This window comes from Rattus norvegicus, chromosome 10 (genome assembly GCF_036323735.1).
Source record: "Rattus norvegicus strain BN/NHsdMcwi chromosome 10, GRCr8, whole genome shotgun sequence".
NCBI lineage: Eukaryota > Metazoa > Chordata > Mammalia > Rodentia > Muridae > Rattus > Rattus norvegicus.
The window spans coordinates 12,055,752-12,078,595 of record NC_086028.1 but is presented as its reverse complement, the minus strand read 5'-3'; the positions used below and the strand labels follow the sequence as shown (position 1 = coordinate 12,078,595).

The window sequence follows — 22,844 nt, the reverse complement described above, 5'->3', positions numbered from 1 at the left end:
AGCAGACCGCTCCACCCATGTGGTAGAATAGTATTCAGCTACAAAATGCAAGAAAGTATCAATACGCTATAATACTGACGAACCTTGAAAACATTATGCTAGTTGAGGAAGACAGGCACAGAGCTCTTATTGTATAACTCTATTTATATGAAATGCCCAGAACCAATAAATCAGTAGAAAACTTGCTAAGGGCTGGGAGAAAAGGAAAAAGAAAACAAATATTTTCGAAAACATTTCGAAATATAGTCGAAAACATTTTGAAACTAGACAGAAGTAGTGGTCGCACAACATTGCAAATGCACAAAATGCCAATGAACTGTATACTTCAAAATGATGAAATTGCATAGAATTAAATTTCAATAAAAATAAAAACAACTTTGCCAGGCATTGGTGGCACACACCTTTAACCCCAGCACTTGAGAGGCAGAGACAAGTGGATCTCTGCGTTCAAGGCCAGCCTGGTCTACAGAGTGAGTTCCAGGACAGTCAGGGCTACACAGGGAAACCCTGTCTAAAAAACCAAACCAAACAAAAATTTTTCCTGGTGCTGGGTGGGGTAGTGCACACCTTTAATTCCATCACTTGGAAGGCCGAGGCAGGTGAAACTGTAACTGGCCTACATAGCAAGTTCCAGGCCAGCCAAGGCTACCTAGCCAGACCTGTCTTAAGACAATAACAACAAAATTTTCCTTTGAATAAATAGCAAAACAAAAGAAAACAGAAGAGTAGTATACATACCCTCAAGTAAACAGATATCCACAGGCTCCTAAAAGCCACATAGCAAACCATACCCAATGCCATCTTCTGGAAGGCAGGCTTTTTGTTGCCCTAAGAAACCTTGGGGACTTACAACAGCACACAGAATTGGGAGAATCTGGAACCGACGCTTGCTGACATCCCAAAGCCTCCATTTTCAATCGCCTCCCACTTTAGGAGCGGGGCCGCCTACCTTAGAGAAGTGAGAGTTCTGTTTATCTTCAGAGCGTCTGCCAGAGCCTTAGCCCCCTGTGGTCCAATGCTGTTACTCCGAAGGCTGTAGAAGCAAGACGGGGAAAGACTGCTGAGGTGGGAAGAGCGGTAAACATGGCACTGACATGTTACGTCTGTAATCATAAAGGGAATGAACTGGGACTAAGGATTTCACATTTGATGAAACCATGGCAGAGATCATGTATGGGCGTGCGTGTGTGTGTGTGCGTGCGTGCGTTCATGTGTGAGAGCGAGAGAGATCCTGTAGAGAGCATCTCTTGTGTGCTGTGTGAAAGCATCACCCGTCAATAAAAAAGTCATTGGTTTATTGCCTGAGGCAGGAAACAGGCAGGGGATTCCAGCAGAGAGAGAGGAATTCTGGGATAGAGTTAGGTACAGAAAGCTTTACCCGGAATGCCGAAAGAGACAGTTGTAGGTACTGTGGCAGGAGTTAGAATAGAATAAACAGGCTAATTAAGTTGTGAGATAGTCAGAGAATGAGCCCAAGCTTGTGGCCTAGGTAATTATTCCTAAATAATAAGTCTCAGCGTCGTTATTTCAGGAACTTCGGTGTGGGTAGAAAAGCCCATGGTGTGTGTGTGTGTGTGTGTGTGTGTGTGTGTGTGTGTGTGTGTGTGTGTGTTCGTTCCCCAAAGTAGCCCCCCCATGATGAGAGAAAGGAACAGGATGTGACGGTCTAGTAAGCTAAGTGTGGGGATGACAAAGACGATTCCAGGTCAGGGTCAGAAATCAAGTGTTTGGTGAAAGGAAGTTCAAGAGATGTCAGTGACTTTCACTTTCTCGGCTGTCCTTCAGACACCTGGTCTGCAAGAGCTCAGCCACTGACTGCTCTAAATGGGCTGAGTGTGGGAGTGGGAGAAAGGATGGAGAAAATTCAAGATATGCCATAGATGGGAGACAGTTTAAAACAGCTTAAAATTCTTTTCTTTTTTAGCAATCAGATTTATATCAGTAAGTTCAAACCCCACAAAACGTCTACACAATAAACTCACAGCCAATTGATAATGACATAAACCGCCCACCTAGATAAGATCAATTGGCCTATGAAATCCATCCCTTAAGAAATCATCATAACTACCTGCGGCTGTTTAAGGCCACATGAATCTGGGATCGTCCTTCTTTGCCTCCTCTTGGTTCTCCCCTCTCTTCCCTTACCAAAACTCTATGCCCACCCCACTTCCTCACCGTCCAGTCATAGGCCCTGTCCCACCCGGGGCCAGCCCTCACCTGCATAGAGACAACAGTCTACGCTTCACCCTTTCTGCCAAATTTAAAAAAAAAAAAAAGAGCTGTTCTCTCAAATATAAGTTCAGCATAACCATTGGCATTTTGTAATTTACAAAGTATAAAATACATCTAACACCCAGTCCATCGTTGTTGTCAGTAAAATAGAACATTTTGTTATCTATCGTAGACAGCTTAAAATTCTTACTCCAGGGGCCCTGAGTGTCCCACTTACTCTAGTGTGACAAGGCTTCTGTTGACCAGGAGGGATCTGGCCAGACCTCTGGCTCCTTTGTTACCAATCTGATTCTCAGCCAGGCTGCGGGAGAAGAGGGAGAGTGCTTATTTCAGGTTTGTGACCCAGTGCCTTCTCTTTGTTGATGAGGCTCGCGATTAACCCTTGCTTTCCCAGCATCACTCTCGTGGATGTAAGCAGAGGCAAGGTGACTGTGGAGCAGAAAGTCAGGGACAGGAAGACCTGAGCCTGGGAAGATAGAGTCAGAGTGGGCCAGGTGGCCTTCACCCTGACAAAGGGGCCCAAAGGAGATCCGTCTAACACCGTGCATAACACTTCCTTTACAAATGCGCAGACAAGGGTTTGAATGATACACGTCTTGGATTTGAGGCCAGGAAGATGGCTGAGAGGGTAAAAGTACTTGGTACCAAGCCTGACAACCTAAATTTGATCTCCAGAATTCAAATAAAACTGACTGTTACAGCTGTCCTCTAACCTCCACATATGTGCTGTGGTGTGTCATTTATACAGCAGAGAGAGGGAGAGAGGGAGAGAGAGAGGGGGGGGGGAGGAAGAGGGGTGCAATAAAGGCAGTAAAATGTTTTATACTGGATTTGCTGATATTATATTTGCTGACCCTATCTAGTGGCATAATGTCCATGTGGCCCTCAAGAAAAAACAAAATATCGAATGCCGGTGCAGGTTTCTGTGGTTCAAATACCCCAAGCCATGGCTAATTCCAGGTATCCTCCATTTATGAAGTTCCTGAAAAATGCACAGTGCTGAGAATCCAGCACAAACTAGTTTCCTTAAACTAGCACAACCTGGTTTGAGCAGACCATCGATACTAGCCTTCCCCTAGGACAAAACGGCACGTGGCAGAATTACTAACTTTCAAGTTTAAAAAAGGTTCGTCCTTCTGTGCCTGGGAGGGTGTTCCGAGGCACACAGTGGATGCTTGCTTCCCGTGTCCGCTGTCAGAAGCGGGGCAGGAATTGAGAATCATTTAGTTCTGTGGGCAGCAGCCTAGGATAGAGCTCTCCACGACACCCCCTGCAGTGTTTGCATCAAGTCTCTTCCAAAAGTGTCTGAGATTCTGGTACTAAGGCCACCAGGAAGGCGAAGGGAAGCTAAGGGGACCAAGCTCCCCGAGTGCCAACAGTTCCCACTTTGTGCATTTTATTCGCTGCTTTTCAATGAACTCCACCACTTAAAAATAAATCTGAGCCAGGCATAGTGTGCCCACCTTTAACCCCAACACCAGGAGAGCAGAGGCAGACCTGTCTCTGTGGGCTAGCCTGGTTTACACGTGAGTTCTAGGCCAGCCAGGACTGCATAGTGACACCAAAAATAAATACATACATACATACATACATACATACATACATACATACATACATACATACCTTTGAATACTAGCCAAGTGTAATAGTAGACACCTATTCTAGAACTTGGAGGGTTGGGATCTTGAGTTCAAGGCCAGCCTGGACTACAGAAGGCCTCCTTTCCCTGCCCTCCACCATCAAAATGTTTGAAGACCAGTGCACTCTTGTTGGCCCAGGACTTATCCTGTAAAAATAGTATCTCACAAGCAGCCTTACGTGTTTCTCTGCAGTGACGTGGACGTTGTAAACGCATGTCACTGAGGAAAAAGCATAAGCAAAGAAGAGACGCCTGGCCGTCTTCAGAGTTACTTCTGAGCCTCGTTTTAAGCAGCACTAAATGTTGGCTATTTTGTCCTGTGCTGAGGGCCTAGAGTTACCTATGGAAGTCACAGCACCGACATGAGAAGCCGTCAAGACCATCTCTCTCCCAGAGGTTACATTTTCATTGTTCACTCACAAGGCACAGCCAGCCCCGGCCTCACTCCCTAAGCCTCTTCTCTAAATTACTCCGCAGTTCTCCAGAACCTTCCTACCATCTCCACACTGACCTATCCATGAGCCCAAGCGTTGCTTAGGTCTGAAAGTGTAGACATTTCACAAGCATTTAAGTCAGCATACAGACTTTTCTCTGATTACAATGTAAGCAATGCGACTTGATTTTATTTGAGATAGGACCTCACTGTGTGTAGTCCAGGCAATCCTCCTGCCTCAGCCTCGAGAGTGCTGGGATCATAGACATGTACATCACACCCAGCTAAAGACAACGTTTTAGGTTTAAGTTTTTGAAAACAGACTGAGGATTAGCTCAAGTAAGTGAAGCGCTTGCCTGGCATGCAGGACACCTGGGTTCCACGCCCAGCGTGGTGCAGACTGGGTCTGATGGGACCTCGCTGAAACCCCAGCACTCGGGAGGATTGAAGCTCAGATCACCTTACCTATATAGTGAGTTTGAGGCAAAAGGGTACTACAAGAGACCCCATGTCAAAAAAGAAAAAAGATTTTGAGGCTGGAGAGAATGTTCAGCTACTAAGAGAGAGCATTTATTCTTGCAGAGGATCTGGGTTCAATTCCCAGCATCCACCCACTGGCTCACAACCATCCTCAACTCCCCGTTCTAGGAGATCTGACACTGTCTTCTGACGCCTGTGGACACAAAGAGCAAGCAGGCCAAACACTCATACACATAAGCCTAAGAACATGTTTAAAATTTCAACTTAAAATGTATTTAAATTAAAAGTTAAGCCTTAAGCTTTTAAAGTCTTGCCTACGATGTAATCCTGTGCTCAGAATATTATCAGAGAGTAAATATTGAGAGAAGCATCCAGAAACTGATACCGGAGCCAGGGCAGCGTACTGAGGACTTGACAGAGTCCCAGCCTTCCCTGGTCACTCCCCTCTTCTCACAGGCCGGGCACCCCATCCCTTGGCACTTCCAAAAAGGGGGAGAAAAGGGCAGACTGCATTCTAAGCCACACACTAAAACCTACCCGTTCCTGGGGTGCCACTGGTTACCTGAACAGAAAGGGATGAGATGCCCTAAGCCGATGCAGCAGGTAGGTCGCTGGGGGCTGTGTTACCTGATCTTTTGAATGCGACAGTCCTTCCCACTCAGCACACTGCCCAGCAACTCCATCACAGGGTCCTGAAACTGGTTGTTGTCCAGCCTGGGCAGAGGAACGGTGACAGTGAGTGGTCCTGCAGCCTGTGAGCAGGGCGAGACCTCCACCGCCTCTCAACCCCACTGTAGTCCTACTGCTTCAGCTCCGACCTATAGACTCGCGCACTCATGGTGCCCAGACTTCCCTGTGGGGTAACCTAAGGTAATCTGAGGTAGCCTGAGGTGGTTCCTGGGAGCTGTGTTGTTCCTCTTAGGTGGCAACTTGCAGTGTGTTGTCACAGCAGCTCTGTACACCATGTACCTGTGTGGAACACTGTTGGCTAGCTTTACTTCTGAGGATGTCAACTCTCAGGACTCTCAGGTCCTAACTGACCCTTCTACATCTGTTCCTCTACATTGGTTCCAAGTGTGATTGAGGGTGAAACTTCTGTCAACACTGACTGGCTCACACAGTCTTTGTTTTACACATGCGCGCACACACACACACACACACACACACACACAATCTTGCTGTGTAGCCCAGGCTGTCCTAGAACTCCGCAGTCTTTCTACCTCAGCCTCCTGACTGCTGGGGTTGCATGTTTGAGTCACAATGCCTGGACTCAGAGGGTCTCCTCAGTCAGGTTGTATTTCCATGTTGACATTCTAACCTTGCTGTCTCAAGAATATAGCTTTACATGGATGTAAGCTCACCGCAGATGTAATAGCTAAGAGGACATCACACTGACATAGGGCAGACCTATAATCTAGTGTGATAATGGCCATATAGAAAAAATGAGTGCTGGGTGTGGACAGGACACTGGGGCAGATGGTCATGTGACAGAGGACGTAGGGATCAGCAAAGATTGCTGGCCCACAGGTGTTCCAGAAGCAGGATGTGCCCTCCTGACATGGTTTCATGGGAGCACTGCCCATGCCTTGACCTCAGACTTGTGGCTTCTAGAACTAGATCAGTTGCTACGATGGTTTAGCGCCCAGCTGTGGAACTCTAGCAATCTCAGCAGGCTACCGGGAAAGGGGCGTGATGAAGCAAGGACGCACTCCAGGTCTTTCTCCTTTGCCCTTACTCCCTGCGCAGACCCCAGACCCACCTGAGGCTCTGACAATAGAGCAGCTGAGGCAGCAGGCTCTGGAGGACACGCTGGCTGAGGCACAGGGAGAAGTCGGCCTCCCAGGAGCAGATATCAGACATCTGCAGGAGGTAGGCCAGGGCAGTGCGGTGTGGCGGACTGGTCATCCCAGCCAAGGTCCCACTCCGCATGGCCTCCTCCACACTGCGGGCCAGGTCCGTGTGCCGCAGCTCACTCAGGCAGTACAAGATGTTGATGGCACGTGCGCAGACTGCGGTGTCGGGATGGAGGAAGCCTTGTAGGACCTCAGCCACCTGGTTCCGGTAGCTCTGGTGCTCACCTTGGGCCAGCAGGGAGCCGGCCAGCAGAGCATTGACCCTTGGGGACAAGAGGCCAGAGAGAAAGCGCAGGAACACATCTAGCCTCCCATCCTTGGCTTGTGTGGCCCGCTGCACTGCACATCTGAAGTGGGTGAGGAAGCCCAGCCTGGGCCAGGACATGCCACTCTCAGTGAAGAGGTCGAAGATGGCCCTCTTGGATGCACTGTAGTAGTATGTAGCCGCCATGAATTCTTGCAGAGACAGGTGAGTGAAGCAGTAAGCTACTGAGGAGGCCAGGGTCTCTTCCCGCTGCAGGAGGCAGCTGCACAGGCTGCTCTGTAGCAAGGCGAGGTCCACTCCAAACGCCTTCATGTCTTGCTCATAAAACACGTATTTCTTCTTGACCAGCCCATGAAAGGCCAGGCGGCCCAGTGTCCCCACCATTTTGCGAGCGCCCTGCATTACCTGCTCGATCCTAGGGCTTACCTTTCCTTTATCCTGCCCCTCCCCACCAAGAGCCATCCTAAAGTACCAGGAGTAGAGCTCACACAGGGTCTGAGGCAACGGCAGCTCTGCATCTTGGACAGCCAGCCTGGTGCGGTACAAGTGACCCAAGGCCAGCCCCGTGAGCCTGCAAAAGGCTGGTATGGTGCACATCAGATACAGACCTCTGTTGGCCTGAACTTGACTCAGGACCTGGCCTAAGAGGTTCTGGTCCTCAGGAAACATCTGCTCCAGACACACCTTGATCTCTTCCTCAGTAAGACCCCGAATCTCGGTCATCCGGTCCACTAGGCCCCCGGGGATCTGACCAGCAGCACTGGGCCGGGAGGTGATCCAGACAGAAATTTCTGGAAAGAGGTTGCCTCGGATAATGTTAGTGATCAGGTGGTCTACCTGGATCTCCTTCTTTGGGTCTGTGCAGGCCACGGTATTGGAGAATTCCAGGGGTGTCTTACACTCATCCAAGCCATCCAGGACCAGGAGGGCTCTATCTGGAGCTGTCACCGCCCCAGCTTCCCCAGCGTTTGAGAAGATGGAGTAGATGAGTTTGTCTGCAGACAGTTTCTCATAGGTATTCAGATCGCGAAAGGTCAAGGGCAGAACCCATGAGAAGCCCTTGCCCACTTGTCCTCTGGCCCAGCAACGAACAAAATGCCTCACTAGCGTGGTCTTGCCCACGCCAGCCACTCCAATGGTGACAGACACCCGAGGTGGGATAGACACCCGAGACAGAGGTAAAAAGAGCCTATCCAGGGTGATGGCTCTGCCAGGGCGCCAGACCCCACGTGCGGCCTCCACCTGTGTGAAGTCATGCTCCTTCAGCTGTAGGTCTGTCAGACCCTCTACCAGAATGAGGCTGGCCAGTTGGTGTGAGGGACTGCCCAGTTCTGGGTCATTTCCCACCCTGCTCAACAGAGCCTCACAGTGCTTTTGTAGCCTTGACTCTGCAGGACAAAAGAGGTAAGGTGCAAAGTGAGAGGTGCACAGGACAAGGTGAGAGGTTTCAGGCACTTCCCCGACTGCCTCCCTCGTCCTCCATGGAAGACTTACCATTGCTTTGAGATCCCACTGGGGAATCTGGCATTTTGTTACAGGCCAGTAGCAGCTGACTGCCCTTCCCAGCCAACAGATCCACAAGAGTTTTCACCTGCTCAGCTGGGGAGCCAGCATTCTTGGCCCAGCATGTCTCTCTGTCTGTCCACACCTCTTGCTTCCTCATGGAGTCTTGTGTTTGCAGCCAGAAGCTGTGAAGACAGAGCCAAGACTGTACCCTGGGGAACCCTCTGCTGTTTCCTGGCCAGGGAAAATAAAGAGGCAGGGGCCGAATGAAAAGGACTTGGACTCTAGCTCTAACACCTGCGAGCTGGGTGACCCCAGGCAGGCTGTGTCACCTCACTACAACTAGGTTTCCTTATTTGTGACCTGGCAATGGCGACACTGTTGGGAGGAGTGACGTAAGCAGTGTGGGAAGGGAGCAGTGTATGAGTCGATCCAATGAGCACCCTGGGAAAGGCAGAGAGTGGAAGGGGACTGTGGTAAGGTCAGGGGGTGACCAGGGTGGGGAAACAAACACCCTGTGCTCTGTGTGACACTGTATTGGTGGGTGGGTGGGTGCCACTGCACTATGCAAGTGGGGACCCTAGAGTCGACTGGACTTGTGCAGTTATGTTGTGTCAGCTAAGCTAAGAGCCTGAGGGTCTTCACTGTAACAAATTCAGCCCCGCATGGGGAGTACGCCGGGCAGGCAACAGTGTGTGGGAACTCCGTACCCAATCACCACTCTGTAAGCCAGCCTAAAACTGCTCTAAAAAGGAGTATTTTAATTTTTTAAAAAAGGAAATGAAAGAACGAGGGTAAGGGGGAAGCTCTCAGAGCAGCAGTATAGCTTCTTCTCTTGGCTTGGCTGGCCTTCCTGAAGCTGGGGGGCTTTGGGCCTACAGGAAGCACCATTCACTGCTGAGCACAGAGATACGGGGCCGGCAAGAGGTAAAGCGCATGCCATGTCCCACCTGCTCACACTCCTTCGCCACAGCCGGCTGCTTGTTTGAAGCTCTCCTGCGGCCTGTCCCATTGATGTTCCTCCTCACTGGGTACAGGGGCCACAGCAGTCCCTTGGGGACTCTTAGGCAGATACCAGTCGCCCATAGTTTATAGTTCTAGACAAGAAAGCACACGGGAGATGGGGTAAGCAGAGAACACAGTCCAATGCTGGCAGCGGCCCTGCTTAAGATGACCTGGGAATGGTTATCTTAACTGCCAACGATCTGGCCAGTGCTGGCTGCCCCAGGTTCTCGGTGATTAGCTGAAGAGGGGCTGTCACAGACTCCTGGTTTTGAACTTATTGGTGTCAGTTTAACATTCATCAGTAAGAAGGACGGCCATTCCACCCATAGCCATGCTGGAGAGTCGATACCATTAACGTACCGTGTTTATGTTTAAGGCCAATGAGCTGGACTAACCTGGGAATGTAAGGCTGGCAGAGGATGGACTAACCTGGGAATGTAAGGCTGGCAGAGGTTGGTTCCACTCTCCACACTCCTGTAAGATCCTCTGGCTTTTGCTTTTGCAGTTTTCCAAAGTGGAGAGTTGGGGGGCGGGGGTGGGATCAGGGCCAACGCCTGGTGCATGTTTGGATCTGTGCTAATACACAGATCTTTTTATAGCTTCACTAGTAAAACCCTACATTTTTTTCCTCATCTAGAGCTTGGAAAGTAAAGGTTTCTTACTTGCATCCAAGCACTTACAAAATAGTCTTGTTCTGAAAATTGTTGGTGTAAAAGAATTAATTTTTATATTTCATCGGATGTCAGTAAACTGAGTATTTTTTTTTTTTGGTGTGTCACTCCTCTGTTAAATTCTTCAAGCTTTCGGCTTTTCAGTAGAAATAATTCCATGTTTTAAAATGAGAGCCATATTTTGTTTATGTGTGTGTGGATTTGTGCAAACGCATGGGTGAGCCCACAGAGGCCAGAAGAAAGTGTCAGATCTGCTGGAGCTGGCATTATGGGTAGTTATGATAGGTGCTTGGGATCAAACATTGGTCCTCTGCAAGAATAGCATGTACTCTTGTGTGTACCTTTAACTGCTGAGCCATCTCTCCAGCCCCATATTTTATCTTCTTATTTCTGAATTGTCACTTGCTTTGAACAATATCCCTGCATTGGTAACCGGTCTTCGCTTCCCTGTAGCAGTGCTGGCAAGCAGCTTTTGCTGTGTGTGTTCCCGGAGCAACCCTGTATAGAACTGCTGGGTATAATATTTGGGCAGATTTCTGGTTAGTTTTGCTGTGTGTGTTCCCGGAGCAACCCTGTATAGAACTGCTGGGTATAATATTTGGGTAGATTTCTAGTTAGTTTTCTTTTCCTCTTGGGGACAATGCCCATTCCTATCACCATTCAGCTAATGTGTTATGTTTCCCAAAGGCAAATATCCCCTCCCCCACTCAGCATACCTCCATGTCTGCATCACTCAATTTACTTTTTTTTTTTTTTTTTTTGGTTCTTTTTTTCGGAGCTGGGGACCGAACCCAGGGCCTTGCGCTTCCTAGGCAAGCGCTCTACCACTGAGCTAAATCCCCAACCCCACTCATTTACTTTTAATGAAGACCCTCTTTACCGCTTCTATTTCATAGACCAAATACCAAGGTTAGGTGGCTTTCCTAAGGACACATGGTTAGGAAGCATGGATGTTGATCTAAGATGGAGGCCATGGTTTGAAAACTGGGTCACTGGGTGTAGTGGTGGATGGCTTTAGTCCTGGCACTTTGGAGGCAGGAGCAGAAAGAATACAAACTTGAGAAGAACTTGGGCTACATAGCAAGCCCTTGCCTCAAAAAAAAAAAAAAATGGAGGGAATGTTTGTTAACTAGAATATATGTTCTTTATTTGTCCATTCATTTGCCTAGTAAAATTTGAAAGTGGGGTTGGGGATTTAGCTCAGTGGTAGGGCGCTTGCCTAGGAAGCGCAAGGCCCTGGGTTCGGTCCCCAGCTCCGAAAAAAAGAAAAAAAAATTGAAATTGAAAGTATGTGAGTGTTTGACGGTGTGTGTGTGGTGTATGCTCACATGTCTGTGGAGAGGCCAAATAAGGATGTCAGGTGTCTTGCTGTATCATATTCTACGTTACTCCCCTGACACAAGCTCTCTCACTGAACCTGGACATATGCTGGCAGCCAGAAAGCCCCAGAGACCCTTCTGTCTCTGCACCCCACAGTGCTGGGATTATAGATGTACACCTGGCCGTGTTTACCTGGCTATGTCTGTGCTAAGGACTTGAACTCAGGTCCTCGTGGTTGTTCAGCAAGTGTCTCTCTCTGCCCACTGAGCCATCTCCCTGGCCTCTGACCTACAAGTATGTTTGTTGCTTGTTGGTTTATGAGACAGTCTTGCGTGTGGCCCCCGTCAGCCTGGTGCCTACTTTATAGAATCTTCCTGCCTCATTCTTCCAAGTGTGTAATTACAGATATGATTTACCAGGAAATATTTACTGAGAGTCTCTTATATGCTGTAGACACGAGGAATATGAAGGTGAACAAACTGGACAGAATCCCTGTCTTGTGAGTAGGGAAAAGTAGGGGACGATGTTAGTAAAGGACAAGGAACAAGAAGGGTTTCTGAGGCGACTAGTCACGTGCACGTGTCCTCCACACCTACACACACAGGCATGTGCACTTACACACATTTGCATCCACAGACAAATACACACGGAGACACAAATTAGATGGATCAGGTAGTGATGACAAGAGCATTATAGACAGGAAATGACTAGATAGATAAAGAAAAGAGGGGCTGGAGGGAAAGCTCAGTGGTTAGGGATGCTTGATTCCCCTCCAGAGGACCGGAGCCCAGTTCTCAGTATCTACCTCAGCCAGCTCCCACCTGCCTGTGACTCCTGCTGACATCTGAGGTATTTGCGCACACAGATGCATACACATGAATACAAAATAAATATTGTTAAAATGTATTTTCATCTAGGTGGGATTCGCCTGCATATATGTCTGTACACCATGTGTATGACTGGAGACCAGAAGAGAGCTTCTGGTTCCCTGGAACTAGAGTTACAAATGGCACGGATCTGCCATCTAGGTGCTGGGATCCTCTGGAAGAGCAGCGTGTACTCTTAACTACTGAGCCATCTCTCCAGTCCCCAAGGGAAGCTTTTTTAAAAATACAAGCAGCCAGCAGTGGTGGTGCACACCTTTAAACCCAGCACTCAGGAGGCAGAGACAGGCAGATCTCTCTCAGTTCAAGGCCAGCCTGCTCTACAGACTGAGTTCAAGACAGTCAGGGCTACACAGAGAAACCTTGTCTCAAATAGGAAGAAAGAAGGAAAGAAAGAGAGAGAGAGAGAGAGAGAGAGAGAGGGAGGGAGGGAGGGAGGGAGGGAGGGAGGAAGGAAGGAAGGAAGGAAGGAAGGGGAAGAAAGAAAAAGAGAGAGAGGAAGGAAGGAAGAAAGAAAGAATGAATAATTCTTAGAAATAAGTAGCTAAGATGCTGGAAAGAAACAGTCTATAAATCAAGCAGGAAAAACACTGAGCTATGAATCTCCTGTAACAGGCAAATACAAACGACACATGATGATGTGGCAGTGTGAAGAATCTTTTCTTAAGATTTATTTATATTTACTTTATGTGTTATGAATATTTTTCCTGCTTATGTTCATGTGTGTGCAATGCCTGTGCGGCCAGAAGAAGGTGTCAGGTGCCCTGGAACTGGAGTTCTAAGTAGATGTGAGCTGAGAACAAATTTCGGGTCCTCAGCACAAGCAGCAAGAACAACTGTGCCATCTCCCCAGACCAAGCAATCTTAACACATAGGTGGTTGAAACACAAATTAGTATGAAGATAATAGAATATTTTTTGTAGTGCCAGGTATGGATCCCCTCTTGCATGCTAGGCAAACTCTGCCACTTGACCACACACACTCTCAACCAGAATTATAAATCGTAATTTGTCATTAAAAGTTCTACTTATGGGGTTGGGGACTTAGCTCAGTGGTAGAGCGCTTGCCTAGGAAGCGCAAGGCCCTGGGTTCGGTCCCCAGCTCCGAAAAAAAAGAACCAAAAAAAAAAAAGTTCTACTCATGACTGGCTTCTCATCTAGCCACAGGAGAGCCAGCCCCACTCCTTGATGGCCACCACACAGACAGACAGACAGACAGACAGACAGACACACACACACACACACACACACACACACACAAAGGAGAGGCAGCCCCACTCCTCAACCACATGAAAGAGAGCTGGCCCTGCCCCTCACCTGGAGGAGGGGAGGCCCAGGGGAGACCTAGGCTGACAAACTCAACTACCACCCAGGCCCACGTCTAGGGCCTTGAGTTGACCCACCCTTACAGCTACCGTATCTATGAGCTATGAGGCATGTGAAGGGGTGGGTTCTTAGTCAGAGGATCTTCACAACTTTGGGCAACAGCAGGATGTCTGAGAGAAATCTTGGTGAGGATCCCTAGCAGAAGCCAGAGGCCTTAAATCAGACCAATGACTCATTGTAATGAACATTTGCACATAAAGATGTGTGGACAAATTGGTGTACTGTGGGATACACCACAGCTCCCAATGCCACTAAGACATACAAGTACATGACGGAGAGGCAGGAAAGACCGAAGCATGGAGTCATATAAATATGGCATAACGACTGGAGACACCACGGGAGTGTAAGAGAAGGCTGTGATTGACCGAGCAGGTCATTGCCTGGCGGGGTCAGTGGGAGAGATTACAAGGGTGGATATAAAAGGACTGGGAAATAAAAAGTAGGATTAGGATACGTGATGCGAAATTGCCAAGGTTTAGAGGACTCCACGGAGCGATGGAGACAGAGCTTGGCTTGCTGATACAGCTAGCTGTGCGATGCTTGTGGACCTAGAGTCTTCGCTGATCTTTGCTTCCTTGAGAGAGGCACAGCCAAGAACTTCTCCCGGTGTCCCTCTGGGTCCCTCCCACTGACTCACGCCAAGGCTGAGGCCTGGCTGTCTCTGCTAGGTTGAGTCACCACTGTTGCTAACAGGACCGCGGTGTATCCTGAAGTGTGCATGAGTGGAAGGAGCTGCCGCTGCTGACCGGTGAACTGAACTGCCGATTTCCAGACCACACCGATGGGAATTGCTCCAAAGAACCATTTCTAAACAGGTCTCCTTCCCCCATATCCTTTCTTTTCCACCTCTGGGGGGTGGTGGGCTTCAAGGTAGGTTAAAACGCTTAAGAAACATCATCAAAGGGGTTGGGGATTTAGCTCAGTGGTAGAGCGCTTGCCTAGGAAGCGCAAGGCCCTGGGTTCGGTCCCCAGTTCCGGAAAAAAAAAAAAAAAAAAGAAACATCATCAAAAATAAGGTTAGAAAAAAATTAAAGTTATGCCAAAGAATCGATAACAGATTATATTTTTAAAAATTCTACAAATGGGAATTGAATTTTTTTAAAAACCTCATTTATTCATTTATGTATATAAGTACACTGTAGCTTGTCATCAAATAGACCATAGTGGTTGTGAGCCACTATGTGGTTGCTGGGATTTGAACTCAGGACCTCTGGAAGAGCAGCCAGTGGTCTTAACCACTGAGCCATCTCTCCAGCCCCGGGAATTGAATTTTTGTGGATGTGAGTGTTACATGTGTGCATGATAGTATGAAGGCTTAACAATTCAGACACATTTTATATAGTCTTCAAAAACACCAGAAAGCCACAGAATATGACATTTACTATTAATTCATTATTAAAGATCATTTGACTAGAGACATGACAGTACCATGACAGGTCCTGACAGTACCCCACTTCTTGGTTCAAAGAAGAAGTTGAACATCAAAACCTCCATATGGAGTTGCTCCACTTATGGCAAAATATAGCCACCAAACAAAAACTACTGTGTTCATTTACAGACAAAAAATACTGTCCAAGAAGGGACACACAGTGTGGGATAGTCGACAGCTTAGCTCTACCAAGACAAAGTAAACAATCCTTCGTAGTTCCTGCTTTATTTCAAGGCCTGTCCGATGGCTCTGGGCCAGAAGGCTGAAGACTGATGCTCCCACATTTTGAGGAGTGAGGGACTATCTAGGTAGCTGTCTCTACAAATTGGTTAAGTTTTGGGAGCTATGCTCTGTGCTTCCTGCTATGTCTTCCGGTAATATTTAATTCATTCTCAGATTTCTGATGGGGTTGAAGACTAATTATAGTCTCAAATCAAACTCAGGTTGTTTAACATTGAAGAAGATGATATAGAAAGGATGTTTTTCAGATGGTAATACAATTTAAAGTCAGGACGTAACTCAGATATAGAATTGTAAACTCTTTCAGTCAGGATGAATAGTACTTTAACTGGGGCTGGAGAGATGGCTCAGCGGTTAAGAGCACTGACTCCTCTTCCAGAGGTCCTGAGTTCAATTACCAGCAACCACATGGTGGCTCACAACCATCTGTAATGGGATTCAATGCCCTCTTCTGGTGTGTCTGAAGACAGCGACAGTGTACTCAAAATAAATAAATCTTTAAAAAAAAAATAGTACTTTAACTGATAACTATGATGAACTAGATGTTAATTATATATCAAACTGTGTAATTTACATAATTGTTGCGGTTATGCCCAAATTTTATCTGAGAGACAAACCTTTTTTAAAAATTTAGACAGAAAGATTGAGATGTTGGGAATTGGTTCTTATGCATTGTCTTATTTTGGCTCCCAAAGGCCATGCTTCCAGATCTGAGGGTACCTGCTTCCAGCTGGCTCAATTGATTGGCTGGGCAGGGAGTCAGGGCGGGACTTTTAGATTGCATGGGCAAGGGACCAAAAGAGAGGGGAATAAGAGAATCGCCATGCCATGGAGGCAGAGGGATCAGACTTAAGAGCTGCAGGGGAGAAAACATCCAGCAATGTGATGGAAAGGGGGAGGGTGGCACTGCCCAGAAGGTAACAGGGCAGCAAAGATAAAATATAAACTTAAAAGGTGTTGAGCCATAATATTGGAAGAAGAGCTAGCCAAGGCGCATCAAAATTAGCTGGTGTGTGCGTGCGTGCGTGCGTGCATGCGTGCGTGTGCGTGCACGCACGTCTTTCATTTGCAAATCCAGAGAGCTCTTGGGTGGGTTAGGAGCCAAAGTGGATTAACTAATTCACCACTACATACGATGTATGCACAGACAGGTGAGTACAGATGCCTTTGCATGTGCTGAGACCAAAAGAGGACATCAGATGTCCTGCTCTATCTCTCTGCCTCTACCTTTGCGAGAGGGTCTCTCACTGAATCTAGAACTGGGCTAGTGGCCAGCCAGCCCCAGACATCATCCTCCCTCCACTCACCACAGTACAGCCACATCTAACTTTTATCTTGCATGTTGGAAATCTGAATTCATGTTCTCATCCAGTGTTCTTATTGAGCCTTCTCCCTGCCCCCCCCATGTGACTTTATCTTAAATAATTAGACATATAAATGCAGCTACAAGAATGCTCATAAAACATTTGCTACAGGAAAAAGTTGAAGGGGGTGAAAATGTAAAATTCTTCTCAATGAGAGATTAACTGATAAAAATAAATTTGGTCCAATTCTGTGTCGCGACACTATGAGGTCCTGAAGTAAAGTAAGGCCTTCGACGTGTCTAACTGGAGTAATGCATATACTGTACTCTTTATTTTGAGATAGGGTCTCACTATATAACTCTGGATGTCTTAGAATTCACTATGTAGGACAAGCTAACCCCCAGCTCACAGTGATCTGCCTGCCTCTGCCTTACAAATGCTGGATTAAAGGTTCGCCGCTACGCCAGGCTTCACAGTAGACTTTTTGTCTTTTAATGTCATAAAGGTTCAAAACACCTTAGTGAGGGTCTAATCTATGCAAAATGTATAGTTTCGAGTGTCGTTAAGTTAATGACAATCCCTGTTGTGTGGTGCTGGGACTTCAACCAGAGTCTCGGCTGTGGTAAGCAGGTGATCTACCCATGAGCTATAACCCCAGATTTACAACACATTTACACTTTTATGCCAAAAAATTTAAGGTATAGAATGCGGAGGCTGAAGGGATGGCTCCGTGATTGAGAGGGCTTGGTGCTCTTCCGGAAGACCCAGGTTCAGTTCCCAGCACCCACATCAAGTGGCTTACAGCCCCTGTAACTGGAACTCCAGCTTCAAGGAATCTATTTCCCTCTCTGGCCCTCTGTGGACACTCAAAAGCACATGTGCATATTATGATATAGACACTTATGTGCACATATATTTCAAAATTAAGCTACTTAAAAAAATTAAAAATAGTACAACTATAACAGGATACCATTTTCTCTCTCTACAGGAAAAAGCTGGAGGCGTTTGGTAGTGGAACTGAGGAATTGTTTCTTACTGTATTAACTTCAATTGCTCAAATTCCACTAACAAATGTTGCTTTTTACACTTTACTAGATTGATTACGGAATTATGAAAGTAATACATGTTCATTAAAATATTTAAATCATACAAAGAGAGAGTATAATCCTAGCTCTATTCACCAAGCATGACATATTCTGTTCGATGGTTTTGCTTTTTTAAAAATTAGGATGGGGCTGGCAGGGCGGCTTAGAGGGTTTAAAGTGCTTGCCACACAAACATGACAACCAGCGTGCTGGCCCTGGACCACAGGACAGAACTGATTCCCAAAATTGTCCTCTGATCTCCTCATGCACGCAGGGATACCCACACTAATAATCATAATAATATAATAAACAACTAAAACCTGAGATACAGACTACACAGAGGCACACACAGAAGAAACCATCGCAATAAGGAAAAACTAAAACATTCACAGCTATAGTTAGACACAGAAAATTCAAAATCGTCCACAAACGAATGACTAGAACTGATGTCTGAGTTTGGCAGGGCTCTGGACCCAGGGTCAGTGCTCTCAAACAGTCCGTTTATTTCTGCATACTAGCAACCATCAAAACCGATCACATCCAGTGAAATTAGCAACAAGTTTGTGACCTCTGCATTTAAAAACCATGGAACGTCATTGAAGTAGATGGAAAAGATAGATCTAGGATCGCAAGCATGAGTTCCCACCAAGCCACAGGTTCTAGAATGTTCCTGACAGCTTTATTCAGAATTAGCCAAAGTAGTAAAATCAACCAATACCCATCAACAGTAGCGAGGGAAAGGTGGAAAGGGCACAAACCGCTACCAAACCGCCCAGCCTGTCACACAGATGCCCGCACCCGACCCAGCCCGTCACACAGATGCCCGCACCCGACCCAGTCGGTCACACAGATGCCCGCACCCGGCCCAGCCCGTCACACAGATGCCCGCACCCGACCCAGTCCGTCACACAGATGCCCGCACCCGGCCCAGCCTGTCACACAGATGCTCGCACCCGACCCAGCCCGTCACACAGATGCCCGCACCCGACCCAGCCCGTCACACAGATGCCCCGCACCCGACCCAGCCCGTCACACAGATGCCCACGCCGGCCCCATTCTGTCACACAGATTCTGCACCCGGCCCAGCCTGTCACACAGATGTCTGCACAGTTGGCCATAAAAGAATGTGCTCCTGGATTCCATTTCCAGGGAAATCTGGACAAACCAATCTGAAATGATAGGTGTGAAATAGTCACTCTTGGGGTTGCTTCTGCCTGAGAGGCAGCACAAAGGACCTCTAGGTGCCAGTTTCTACACATCGATCCAAGGAATGATTAAACACACTAGTTCACCTTACTGTGTGTAAGGTACATCTTGACTTCTGAAGTTGTCAACTGTGCAAAAATACAAATGTAGTTGGACCAAGTGAAGCAGTAGTCCTATGTCAGCCTGTCCGTGCCAAAGGTCAGGATGCTAGGGGCCTGTTGTGCTTTCCGCTCAGGTATTTATTGTCAGGGCGTGGACCAGGGCTAGCCACTGCCTTCTGTAGTTGGATGCCCACCAGATAACCTTATTGCAGCTAGTGAACAAGAGGATGAGGCCGCCATGTTTTGGAAGGGCCTAGATCACTGCTCCTGGGCTCTGGCAAAGCATCATGTCTGGGGGAGCCTACTCTGTCTCATGCCTCTCCCTGGCTGAGCCTGCTGATCCCCTTCCCAAATGCCCGCCTTGCCCCACCTAGCTGTTGGTAGCTCTGGTCACACACACAGGACCTTGGGTTCTTTGTGTGACTTACTCTCTGCCCTCATCTCCCTCCCCAGGCCTGACCTAGCACCATAGCAGCTATCTGGCTTCTGAGATGAGCAACCTGAAGGAAGAAGTTACTTCTGCCCTAAGGATACACCGTGGCCCTGACCGGGAGTCCCAGCAGGCGGGTGGATCTCCCCTCCCAGCAGGAAGGTAGGTACAGCCTTTGCAGGGTGGCTTAGGTGAGACTGGGATAAGGAAATGCCAGCCTGGGGGAGGGGGCCGCTGGGAGGAGCGCCAGGGCCTAGGAGCCTGTCCATGGGGATACCGTAGCTAACATTCCCTGTGTGTAGCATTCACCAGGCTTTGCAGCAGCACCCCTAACAGAAGGCCTCCAAGGGTTACCAGTCTCAGAATGACAAGTTTTAACCAACCCCAGGGTGTGGCTAGGAGTGGCTCTGGGGGAGGGGGGATGGCTGGGACGGCTGGGAGCTGAGCCTGGAGCTGTGTGCACCACTTCCCTTGACCTTTGAGGTAGGTGCTGGAGTTGTGAGCCCACTTGCAGGTGAGCACAAGAAGAGGGTCACCTGCTTGGGGTCCGCAGCCTGGCAGGGAGGGGGCAGGGTTCCAGTCTCACTCGTAACAGCCTGCAGTGCATCCTGCTCCTCCCATGCTGTCACCAAGAAAAGAGAGCCTGGCCTTCTCCCCTAGAACTTGTCCTGGACCACCATCCTGGGCACATCTGAGTTTACCAGACACCGAGGCATCCAGCCCCAGGAGCGCCCGGCACCCAGGGCTCAGCATTCTGTAATCTCCTGGTGCCCTGTGTAGCTCAGGCTTTAAGAGCGTCTGTCCTCCCTACCAGCTCTTCCTGGGTCCTCCCTCGCTCCTGCACCAATGTGCTCTGGGTGCCACTTACCTTCCTGCCACTGTGGCTGCTCCAGGGTGCTAAAGAGCTCTGCCTGCATTCTCCAGTGAGCAGGAGGCCATGGTCATGGTTCAAGGCCTTGGGTAGTCAGTGGCAGGCCAGCCGAGGCAGAGACCTTGGTTTGTCCGGAGCCGAGGAAACCTTGTCTGAGAGCTCAGGGGAGTTTACCACACTGATCACGCCAGGGTGAGGAGTGACAGACCCACCACATCCTGCAGTCCCCAGGAGTCCACCCACTGTCACTGCAGCTCCGGGTCTTCAGCTCTTCCTGTCCTCCACCTCAACCTTCCTTCCTGTCTAGTTTTAAAAGCTAACAGCCTCGCCGACAAATGGGTGAGCCGCTTGGCCCCAGGCTTACCTCCTTGGTTTTGTCACATCCCCCAGAAGTCTAGAGAGTAGGGAAATGATGCTGGGTCTCCATGCTGGGACTGAGCATCCCACAGCATGTGGTCAGGATGGGTACAGTGCCAAAACTGTTGACATGTCACCCTCTGTCCTCTGACAACAGGCTCCGTCAGTAGGTTGGGGGTGGGGAAGCAAGGGGGCAGGGAGGAAGTGAGCACCTGGTTTAGGTCACACTGCTTAAGAGGCAGCCAGTGAGGCCAGAATGCCTGTGCACTTCCAGGCTTCGATACCCCATGACCTTCCTCTTATTAGACCACATTCTTTTCACCCCAAAAGTACTTCTGACCTAGCCCTATCCTATGTCTCCCTGCGAGTCAGTGGATCCTGTAACAGCAGCACGTAGCTGGTCACAGCAGGAAGGTCACTCTGTCCCTGAGGTGGGCCTCATAGCGTCCTGCTCTGACAGAGACATCAAAGGGCCAAAAAGCTTGCAATAAACGGACTATTTAGAAGGTCTCCTAGCACCAGGGGGAAGCCATTTTCTGTGATGGCTCTTAGTGAGTTGTGTGACAGGGGCTCTTTAGCAAGCACACAGAGTGACAGTCTACTGAGTTCCAGTGTTGACAGCAGCCTGCCTGCAGGGATGCAGGAGGAACCGTTAGTTCTCGTTTCCCACTGAGAGGGTAGGATTTTGGTGGTGGTGAGAAATACTGTTTCAGGACACCTTCTACCCATCTCCTTCGCAACTGAGCACAGAGAAGCAAGCCAGGAGCTGGGACACAGTGCCAGACCATGAGGAGCCTGATGAGGCTCTAGGCAAACAGAGCAGAGTTGGTGGCTGTGGTCCTGGCCAAGGAGTACAACAAAGGTGCCTGAACCAGGTGCCTACCAGACGTTGGACGCCACAGGGGCCTTGTGGGCCTGTCACACTCACCTGTCACCTGAGGCCCAAGAGGCTGAGCCTGCCTCCTCTGGGGACCTGGCAGGAGAGGAAACAGACTCCTTCCTGAGAATCTTGAGGGAATATCCTGGTGCAATAGCCACCAGCCCCATACATGGGCTATTCTGGTGTGTGTGTGCGCGTGCGTGCGTGCGTGCGTGTGTGCGTGTGTGTGTGTGTGTGTGAATACACATACACACATGCCCGAGTACACACATTTCTCAGGGTCATCTTCACTCTGAGACTTTGTTCCCCGAGAGCAGGGCAGCAGGGCAGTTAGCAGGCTCAGTTCTTCCTAACATGGGGAGTATGAAGCTTCCAGCCTGCAGTCAGGGCCTTTCCCTGTGGTCTTTTATCCAAGCTCGACTGTGGTTCAACACAGACGGCTTTAGGTGGACCAGCCTAGGCCATGGCAAGGGCTGGACCACAGAAGTGAACAGGCTGGAGCTCTGGTCACTTTACCCAGACCTCCATGTCCACCCACACCATGTCCCTGTGTTCAACACACATTCTGTCGTGGGGCTAAGTACTTCTTGTGCTAACCAAACAAAGGCAGGGTGGCTTCTAGAAGAGGACCCCTCACTTTATTCAGTGAGTGGTCCCAGTGCCCATGTGGCTTCAGATCACCGAAGGGTGAAGCAGCCATACATCTTGAGGGTCCCAGTGCCATCATGTGGGAGCCGGCGTGTTTGCGGGAAGGTTTAGGGGTTGAGGGATCTGTCATTGGGTACCCATGGCACTTGGCTTCTAATTGCCTGCCTGCCTGGTAATCATGGGCAGGACTGGCCAGGACACATTCCACAAACACCAAGCTTTGTTCTGACCTCCCTGGCCTCTAAGATCAGCTCATAAATCCTTCCCAGGAATCTGTCCTTGATGTCATGGCTTTCTCGTAGTGCTAGGAACTGAACAGAACCTTAGGTATACTTTATCACCAAGCCACACTGCAGCTCCTAAAAGAATGGCTGGCTGATCTTTCTTTCGACGTGGCCTGGCACAACTCTAGGTCAGTGTTAACAAAGCAAGCTGATTCAGTAGGTCCAACAGGCCCAGCCTGGCACTTGTGACACTCCAGGTGACACTGAGACTGTCCCTGGCCTGTTCCCCTGAGCAGCAGCAGCTGGAGTTAGTGCCTGTGCAGACAGTAACAAGTGGCATCTGCATGTGTTCTTAGGGATGTACATCAGCGGACAGTAAGCAGTCAAGGTCAGAACACG

At 48.7% G+C, this 22,844-nt stretch overlaps 1 protein-coding gene across 2 annotated transcripts in view; it reads right to left on the bottom strand.

The window, feature by feature from the left end:
- Positions 1 to 22,787, bottom strand: part of Nlrc3 (NLR family, CARD domain containing 3) — a 37,641-nt gene extending 14,854 nt beyond the window's left edge. The window contains exons 1-7 of one of the 2 annotated variants that reach the window (XM_006245834.5): positions 20,334 to 22,787; positions 9,356 to 9,502; positions 8,397 to 8,590; positions 6,544 to 8,290; positions 5,412 to 5,498; positions 2,450 to 2,533; positions 950 to 1,033 (exon numbers count right to left, since the gene is read on the bottom strand). In XM_006245834.5, the coding sequence (XP_006245896.3) occupies positions 950 to 1,033; positions 2,450 to 2,533; positions 5,412 to 5,498; positions 6,544 to 8,290; positions 8,397 to 8,590; positions 9,356 to 9,417 (2,258 nt within the window). In that variant the 5' untranslated portion in view covers positions 9,418 to 9,502; positions 20,334 to 22,787. The remainder of the gene's footprint in view (positions 1 to 949; positions 1,034 to 2,449; positions 2,534 to 5,411; positions 5,499 to 6,543; positions 8,291 to 8,396; positions 8,591 to 9,355; positions 9,503 to 20,333) is intronic. The other variant, XM_063270077.1, reaches the window with a different exon arrangement.
- Between the last annotated feature and the right edge of the window lie 57 nt (positions 22,788 to 22,844).